The sequence below is a fragment of the Desmodus rotundus genome, chromosome 1, assembly GCF_022682495.2.
Source record: "Desmodus rotundus isolate HL8 chromosome 1, HLdesRot8A.1, whole genome shotgun sequence".
NCBI classification, from domain to species: domain Eukaryota; kingdom Metazoa; phylum Chordata; class Mammalia; order Chiroptera; family Phyllostomidae; genus Desmodus; species Desmodus rotundus.
Window position 1 is genome coordinate 94,955,953 of NC_071387.1, and position 9,531 is coordinate 94,965,483.

Here is a 9,531-nt window from a genome sequence, read left to right on the forward strand (position 1 = left end):
CTAAAATTTCTTAGTAAGGCACAAACCATGGGGGATAATCACATACAGGACTTACACAGTTTTAACACTAAATGCCAATAGCAATACCTGTTCTTAACATCCTGATAAAAATCACCTCAAAGGGTTTCAATTGTTTCCAGGCCCTAATTAAAATTTCTCTCATGAGGGGGCACAGAAACCCAACCTTCTTTTCTATGCATTCCTTCCATTTCATGTAAAACTGATAATCATTGAACTGTATGTACCCTAATTGAAACTTGTAGTGCACCAGATGCATTTTTAGCTTACTCCTCTGCCTCTATATAAGCACCCACCCCGTCCCCTTTTCTGAACGTAGAACACCGTTTCAAGGCTTTTTGAAGCTCTGCTCCTCAGGCTGTAGCCCTCAGCAAGGCCTTAATAAAAATCTTTTTATTATTTTCAAAGATTCAGGTTCTTTTCTTTGACATTTACTTGGGGTAGTGAGGCAGATCCAGAGTGAGCCCACCCATACCACCTGAAGTTCGACAATGCAAAAAGTGGCCAGACGAAACTGTACTTCATTTCTTTGAGAGGTTAAAAAAAATCTTTAAACAATATTTAGGAATGACACCCACTATCCTCCAGAATCACCAAAATGACTCCAATCAGTTCAACATTTTTAAATGAATGAAGAACTTGTCCCTTTAATAAAATGATACAACTTCGGCTGGGCCACAGTACATTCTAATGAATTGGTAGATTTAGCCAATCAGCTATTTAAAACCATTCAGAATAAGGAAAAAGCTAAAGCCACAAAAATTATGAATTTACAACTATAATAAGTAATCAAACAAAGCTAATAAGAAAGTCTATACTTACAAAAAAGAGAGGAGTCTCTTTCTATTGTAACAAACCTGGCCACCTCAAGGACTGCCAGAAACTAAAATGGGATCTTGAGAGAGCACATAAACAAAACAAGATTAGGGCTGCTCTGAGGAATAGAGAGGGGAATTTCCCCTACTCCTTACTAATACCATGGGAGAGATAGAAATACCTAAAAAAGGGGAAACCACTATGGCTTTCATCAACACTAGAGCCACACTATCTGTCTCTAACCCTACCTCCTTTGTTGCCCTCTCTCTTGGAGTAAAAATACAGTATAAATGGTAGGGGTTTCAAATTTGTCAATGTCAGTTTTTAAATCAGAGCCTATTACTTTCAATTAGGAAACCTAACAAGAAAACATGGGTTTCTCATAGTTGGAAGTATTCTGGTACATTTACTAGGCCAAGACTTTTTAGAAACTCATGATGCCCCAATTTTTTTTATTTTTTATTTATTTACCTTTAGAGAGAGGGGAAGGAAGGGAGAAAGAGAGGGAGAGAAACATCAATGTATGAGAGATACATTGATTGGTTGCCTCTTGCACTCCCCCAACTGGGGATCAGGCCCACAGCCCAGGCATGTGTCCTGACTGGGAATTGAACCAGCGACCTTTTGGTTTGCAGACCAGTGCTCAGTCCACTGAGCCACACCAGCCAGTGCCCATATATTTTTTAAACCAGAAGATGAAATATTCTTATAATTGGAGAGTTCAGACTCAAACTATGATCAGATAAATGAAAGGATAATAATTATAAAACAAACAAATGAAAAAGAAAAAGGCTAGAAAATGAACAAATATTATAAAGTGTGCCTGACAAATTATGGGTCCTCTCTATTTCAGAATAAGGAAAATCAAATCAACCACTCCCATCAAAGTTAACTATTAATGTGACCAAACCTTTGCCCAATATACGCAAAACCCATTAATACCAGAAGCATTAACTGGAATTAGAGCCATTATCCAAGACTACCTTAAGAAAGGATTAATAATTCTTTGTAATATGCCTGCTTTACCTGTAAAAAAGCCAAACTGGAAAGGCTGGAGATTTGTACAAGATTTAAGGGTTATAAATAATAAAGTAGTTCGTCTATATCCTATATTCCCTAATCCACATATCTTACTTTTGGCCATCCCAATAAACAGTAATTATTTTTCATTAGTGGACTTATGTAGCACATTTCTCCAGCATTCTAGTCAGCAAAGACAGACAATATCTTTTTGCCTTCACCTGGGAAGAACACCAATATATATGTATTGTTTTATGTCCCAGAGATATACTGAAAGTCCCATTTACTTTTCTCAAATATTAAAAATGAACTTAGATGACCTTAAATTTCTAAGAAATTTTACATTGATTCAACAGGTAGATGATCTGCTTCTATGTTCTGAAACTGTTGGACTCTCAAGACACTTTTTCCTTATTGCAACAATTGCCCTCAAGGGGGCATAAGGTTTCTAAAGACAAACTTCATTTTTGCCTACCTGAGTAATGGACATCTAATATAAAAGGAGGGACTGTTAATTAATCCTGAACAAATCAAAGGAATATTAGCTCTCTCTTTTCCAAAAACAAAGAAATGAGGATTTTTAGGACTACCAGGTTATTGCACCAAATTTTTCATTTTGTTCAACCTTATGTGCTCTACTCAGATTGGATCACCCGACCCTAATGAATAGACTCCAGAAGGTTAAAAAGCTGTAAGTACTTTAAAAGCCAACTTAACTCAAGCCCCAGCTTTTGGACACACTAACTATGATTTGCCATTTTTTCTTTTTATATGTAAGGATAAAGGAAGCACTTTAGAAATGATTACCCCAAAACACCACGATCACCATTGGCGTATAGGGTATTATAGTCAACAAGTAGATTCAGTAGCCAAAGGACTGTCCCTGAGAATGAGAGCTGTCTACAGTGACCCCATTACGCAAGGCTACTGAAGGAATTGTCATGGGAGCCCCCTTAACTATCTATATGCCCCACATTCACGCGAGACTCTCTGAAACTCTCACCATACTCATCATTAGTCAATCAGCAGATTAGTCTCATATGAAGTATTGCTGCTTTCTGTGCCTATGTTACTTTAGCTCAATGTAATAGTCTTAACCTTGGTACTTCATTTCCTTCCCCACAGAACAAAGATGACCACGACTGTGTGTTCTCTTACTTGATTGTCTTCTGACTCTTAGCAATGATTTAAGGGAGACACCTATTGATAATACTGACCTAATTTGGTTTATAGATGTATTCTATTTAAGGGATGAACAGGGAAATTATCATTCTGGGTATGCCATTACCTCTTGAGTTGATGTAATAGAAGCTTTTATCTGCCAGGAATAAAATCAACACAACAGGTTGAATTAATCGTGTTAACTTAGGTCTGTCATCTAGCTAAAGATCTGACAGCAAACATTTATACCGACAGCTACTAGGCTTTTGGAGAGCACATGGTTTCGGCATGCTATAGAAACATGGAGGTTTTATGGATTCTGCATCCTACCCTACTCAGTCTCTCACCTCTGATCATACCCACCTATCCCCAGATTTCTCACCTCACCCTATCCAGTCATATTCTTTTGTGCATCAATTTTTTTATCTCCAGTATTCACCAGCCCTCCTTCCTTCCTCCCCCACCCACCCCACCCCACCCCAGCACTCCTCTCTGTTGCCAGTGCTACTGCCTTAAGTGCAAATCCTTGTCATCACTTGCCTGGATTATTGCAAAGAACTCTCAGTCAACCTCCCCTCCAGTCTATGCATTCTGGTTCGTGCATAATCCACTGGTCATCCACATAATCCACTAGTTAGATTCCTTCCTTAAACCCCGACTCCAATACTAAATCTGAAATCACTCCCCTGCTTTAAAGCAGCTGTGCCTGCCACCCACCCCACTCCCCAACATCGCTTACAGGATAGAGTTCAAGTGCCTCAGTGCAGCCTGCATAGCTTCTCAGTTTAGCTTTGCCCCACCACTGCAGCTTCACTGGTCATGGTCTTTCGCACCTCTGTGCCTTTGCACTGGTTTTATTTCTCTCAACTGCCCAGAGTGCCCTCCCCTTTTCTGCCACCTACATTTGTCCTAATTATCATATGAGCCCCAGCTCCACTGAAAGCATCCCAAACTCTCTCATCCCACTTGATGTGGTGTCTGCAGCGGTGGTGCTGTGAGCCGTTGCGAATGTCGAATGTCGGGTCACATGTCTGTCTCCCCCAGCAGGCTGAGTGCCATGACGGCACAGTGCCTGAGTCACAGTAGGCACTTAATAAATACTAGTTGAACCAAGGAACCACTTCCAGTTGCTCAAGTTGGGGTTTTGTTTTGTTTTGTTTTGTTTTTTTATGCTGATTCTGGTTTCTTTTATCCTTGTTGTCCTGCTAAGATACAATGTGGATGCACTTGGAAAGCTAGCCGAAGTGATCATGAAAGTGCTCACACCTGATCTTTGTCTTCCCGGTCACTTTGCCTGCCATTCAATGATTCAATGGTTATTTCTGTAGTGATGAGTGAAAAGAGAAAAGTGACTGAAAACAATGCTGTTTACTTGAGTCCAGGGTATTTCAACCCCACATTTGTTTGTAGTAATGAGATTACCACAAATTGCCAGGATGGTCTCATTAAATTTTCAGCAGCAACAGTGAAAGTGCGGAAAGGCCTTCAAGGGTATTTTCAATAATCAGCATTTGTGGTGGCAAATACTGGTTTAGGAAATATCTGAGATTAATAAGTCACCATTTTAGGACCTCCTTATATACCAGCTGGCCTAGTGAGCACAGCACATAGGGTGTGAGATGAAAGTCTCACGTGGGAGCAGCAACTTCAGACTCTGGCCTGCGGTAAAACTGCAGTCTTGGCTTGAGTTATAGGAGATGAGGCCAACTGTGAGCAAGTGTACCTACCTAAAGTATTCGGTGTCCCCAGCATTAGGTACATATTTTAAGCATATAGAATTATTTTGATATATAACAATACACTATTACGAAATGGAAGAAGAAGATAAAAGTCCAGTCAACCATTTAACCTTTATCAAGTTTGAATACATGTATATGTCAATGTGTAATTTATTTGACTATCTTCATTTTAATAAATACTATATCTCTTCACTTCAAGTGTTCATCAAGTTTAATTCATTAAAATTACACATACTACACAATGTTTATTAAAGACATTAATAGCTATCATATCCACAAAACAAGGAAAAAAAGTTTCAAAAAACATTTCAACATGGATCTCAGTATAGGGCAAGAGAAATTGGAAATTTGCTGGCAAAAGTTAAGAGACACACTATAGTTTCACAAAAAAATGTTTAGCAATTAATATAAGTTACATGATAAGTTACATATCAGTTACATGATATTTAGCAACTAAATATCATGTAACTGAAAAGTCTAAGATCTTTCTCAGTTCTGGCACATCTTGATCCAGGGGGTTCAAATAATATTAACAAGGCTAGACTTCTTTCCATCTTTTAAGTACACTCTGAAAAATGGCTTCAGAATTGAACTTCAATCTGAGGCTCCTGCAACTCCAAGTCTGGCTGAAGTACTACTGTGTCTCAGTCCAAGAATGAAGTCCCCATATTGAGATCCATGGACCTCTGCCCTTCCCAAACAAATCACTATAGCCAGGAGAATAGAATGTTCTGATTGGCTAGGCCTGGATCATGGGGGCCTTCTTGGAACTGGAGGAGGGAATCAATCCCACCTGAACTCTGAACTGAAAATGAGAGGGGGTGGGGTGATTTCACAAAGAAAATCCAGCGTGTTATTATGAGAAGAAGAATGCATAGGTATGTTCAGCAGACAACAGTTCTATCCTCTTCCAAGGGCAGAGGGAGCTAACAGCCCCCTTTTAGACCCTATCATCCTACTGCCATTAGCTCCCTGGTGGCCTCTGCCCTGATTCTGGAGTTATCTCCAACTCCCTTTACCATTCATTGTAGTTAACCCACATCCTGTATCATCATTCAGTTACCTTTCTGGGACAATTCCAATTTCAAATATGCTGTCCTAGAGCCCCCATAAACACAATTTATATTTAGTAGATCACATGTTGGATTTCTCTCTGCTTTGGAAAATACGCTGCTGATATGTAGCATCTCAGGAAAGAAGCACAAGAGAAAGTGACATGGAGGCGTCCGTCCACACCCTTCACCATCAAAACTGGGGAATGTTTGAAAGGGGCTGGGATGCTACCCATGGGGTTTACTTAACAACTAGTAAGCTTGTCTTCCCTCTACCTGAAGCAAAGAAAAACCTAAACCTCTAGTAACCAGAAGCTTTGGCAGCAGCCCAATTAATAAATTATGTGTGAGACAACTTAAGAAACAATGGTGAGCCTGGCCAGTGTGGCTCAGTTGGTTGGAGCATCCTCCTGATAGACTGAAAGGTCACAGGTTCCATCTCTGGTCAGGGCACATATGAGAAGGCAATTGATCAATGTTTCTCTTTCACACTGACAAACTCCTTCCCCGCCCTTCCTCTCTCTAAAAGCAATTTAAAAAGTGGCACTGGCTGGCATGGCTCAATGGGTTAAGCATCATCCCGCAAAGCCAAATGTTGCCAGTTCGGTTCCTGGTCAGGGCACATGCCTGGGTTGCAGGCCTGGTCCCCAGTTGGGGTACGTGTGAGAGGGGAACAATTGATGTTTTTCTCACATGTTGATATTTCTCTCCCTCTCTTTCTCCCTACTTTTTCTCTAAAATAAATAAATAAAATCTTTAAAAGCAATGAAAAAATGTCCTCAGGTGAGGGGAAAAAAAGAAAGAAGAAAAGAAACAATGGTGAGTACAAAGACTGCAGGAGTCAGCTCTGCCTTCTCTCTACACATATTCAGTTAAAACAAAACCATGATCAGCCTAGGAAAGCACAGACTATCTAAATAGAAGCCTCTGGCTTCTTAGGCAGGTGCACCACGGGAGGGTGACAGCAGCAGAGGAGAGTGACAAACCTCAGGGCATCCACTAAGTACCAGCAAGCAAAGCTCTCAGTGGGAACTTCCAAGCTGAGACAAAGGGAAGAGAATCCCCAGGGAATTGTGTGACAATGACCAACAAAGCTCTGAGTGGAGAGAGGGGAGCCTAGAACCTTTTCAGGTAAAAACACCACTCTACATTTATATTTTCTCCATGAACCATATCATAAGTGGAGAGGGCTTTGAGGGGACTGTATGTGGAGAGAGATGCCAAGTAACTAATTGAAATTTGGTAGCAATTTTCAAGTCCAACTGGGAGAAAACAATTGTAGGAAGAATTCCATTATAGCTGAGCAAGGTTCAGGAGTAATTTAACACTGTATAACATTGGACGGTTACACGAGGTTACCAAAAAAGAAAAAAACCTAAGTACATTAACTAGAAGCTAAGTTCAGTTTAAACTTACTTTGAAAATGTTCCTCATTTTTATTCTATATGTTTAGATTAGGTATATACAATTCCTTTTTCTTTTATATATCATATTAGGTACATCAGGTCTTGCTTGAAGCTGGAAGCATCCTGTTGGATTGTAGTTCTGCAAAGGCATTTCTATATGGTTAATGAAAGTACCATGGTTCAAGCATTAATTGAATATGGATTTGTGGAACACCTGCTTCACGCCAGGCTCTGTGCTGGTGCTGAGGACAGAGCAGAGACCAAGGCAGACGTCTGCCCAGCCCCGTCCTGCAGCTTTCTAGTGATCTACTTAGAGATAGGGTTCATTCAGTCCTTCCTCAGATTTCTTCTTTTTCTTTCAAGAAGTCAGATTTTTCTGATTGAAATAACGTACTTGCAGTAGACACTTTTCAAATTTGTGACTGCCCAGCACCTTTTGGGCACTCTTATTATATTTGAGGATTTTCTCCGAGATACAATTCCTGCCTTCCTAAGGCAGAAGCCAAAACTCAAGTATACAGACTTTCTTGAAACTTGAGCATATGCGATGGCCTAGGTGTTGCCAGTTGGGGCCCACATGACTCACTGATTCAGAGGACAGCAAATCAAGGATACAAGCTTCACAAAGATTCCATTTTCAAGATGGGGAGGAATCTGGCTGTCCGGGGCAGCATTGATGACGTTTTTGGCACCCAGTGACCAGTAATGTGAAGTGTGGTGGTGCCTCACTGCAGCCGACACCCGGAACGGTTTGTGTCTGGCTGTGCGTATTGTAGGCCTCTCTGCCCATACCAGAGATACTGTGAGCTACCTAAGATTCTCAATTGCTCATCTTTTAAAGACTAGTTAGAGTAAGTTCTATTCTTTGCAAAGAACTGTGACTAATACATACATTGAGCTACAGTTATGTGCTAGACTTGAAGCTGGTATATTCTATGTTTATTTATTTATATATTTGTTTATTTTACAGATTTTATTTATTTTTAGATAGAGGGGAAAGGAGGGAGAAAGAAAGGGAGAAAGAGAGGGAGAGAAACATCGCTCTAAGTGGTTGCCTCTCACAGAACCCCAGCTGGGGACCTGGCCTGCAACCCAGGCATGCACCCTGACTGGGAATGGAGCACGGAACCTTCTGGTTTGCAGGACTACAACACACAACCCACTGAGCCACACCGGTCAGGTCTATCCTATGTTACTTTATGCAAACTTCATAAACTTATACATTTGACAGATTTTTAAAAACTGAGATTCAAAAGGATACCATTCATTCTACACATATTTATTAAAGGCCTGCTCTGTGCCAGCCACTGGTACTATATAGTATTGAACAAAATAGTCCTTGCAACTATAAAAAGAATGGCATATTGTATTTTAAATGTCCCCTTACCAAAATAAAAGGCACAGTACAGCAGCTGTCGGGAGAGAAGGACCTCAGCCAATCAGGATTCATTTTAAATATAGAAAACGCCTAAAAATAGCCGCCCTGTCTCAACAGGTGATTGGCCCCCAAAAGAGGGGACGATAACTTAGGCCTTAGTGAAGGAGAGTGGAAGGACAGTGCTGTTCCTACCTTCTGTCACCGCGATGGCTCTGCCTCTGAAGTTCTTGAGTCGGGGCTTGGCGAGTGCAGCCAAGGGAGACCACGGAGGGGCAGGAGGTGAGTGGGGACAGGCTTCTTGACCTTGCGACACCCCCATTGGCTAATTCCCCACCCCCAGTCCTTCGGAGACCCTCCCTGCGTCTCTCTCACCCATGCCTGTGCCTCTTGCAGCCGGCACCTGGCGCTTCCTGACCTTCGTGCTGGCACTCCCGAGTGTGGCGCTGTGCACTCTCAACTGCTGGCTCCACGCAGGCCACCACGAGCGCCCGGAATTCATCCCCTACCACCATCTCCGCATCCGCACCAAGGTATGCGGGCCAAAGCTTTGGCACTGGGCGGGAGCAGGCGGGGGTGCAGGGGCCGGGGCTGACCACTCGCTCTCCCTTCTTTTCTCCACAGCCCTACTCCTGGGGGGACGGAAACCACACTCTTTTCCACAATCCCCACGTCAACCCTCTGCCCACCGGCTATGAACGGCCCTGAGGCCGGGTCACAGGCCCCAGGTTCAATAAAGATGTGGAAGTTGCGTGTCCAACGGCTCGGTGAGGGCCTCGGGGGCGGGACCCGAGCGGGCAGCCGCCGTGCCCCAGGTGGTGCCGAAGCCTGCGCGCAGTGCATGCTCTCCCCCACGGCCTCATTTGGGAGGAGCGGGGAGGAGCATGGTTCCTTCTTGCTCGCCTATTAATAATTGGGGCTCTGGGCTCTAAACGGCTTTCACA

General features: G+C 42.3%; 1 protein-coding gene across 1 annotated transcript; it reads left to right on the plus strand.

Annotated features, from left to right (window-relative positions):
* Positions 1 to 8,707: 8,707 nt before the first annotated feature.
* On the plus strand, positions 8,708 to 9,347 carry COX6A2 (cytochrome c oxidase subunit 6A2). Its single transcript, XM_024560559.3, has 3 exons — positions 8,708 to 8,869; positions 8,984 to 9,120; positions 9,212 to 9,347. Exons 1-3 carry the CDS (start codon positions 8,797 to 8,799, stop codon positions 9,293 to 9,295), a joined length of 294 nt encoding a protein of 97 aa, XP_024416327.1. The 5' UTR covers positions 8,708 to 8,796; the 3' UTR covers positions 9,296 to 9,347.
* Positions 9,348 to 9,531: the final 184 nt, after the last annotated feature.

What these genes read in the sequence shown, in the direction of transcription:
- COX6A2 (XM_024560559.3), top strand. Translation starts at nt 8,797, where the DNA reads ATGGCTCTGCCTCTGAAGTTCTTGAGTCGGGGCTTGGCGAGTGCAGCC. An exon ending in AGACCACGGAGGGGCAGGAG is followed by an intron (nt 8,870 to 8,983) that starts GTGAGTGGGGAC and finishes TGCCTCTTGCAG; the next exon opens with CCGGCACCTGGCGCTTCCTG. An exon ending in ATCTCCGCATCCGCACCAAG is followed by an intron (nt 9,121 to 9,211) that starts GTATGCGGGCCA and finishes TTTTCTCCACAG; the next exon opens with CCCTACTCCTGGGGGGACGG.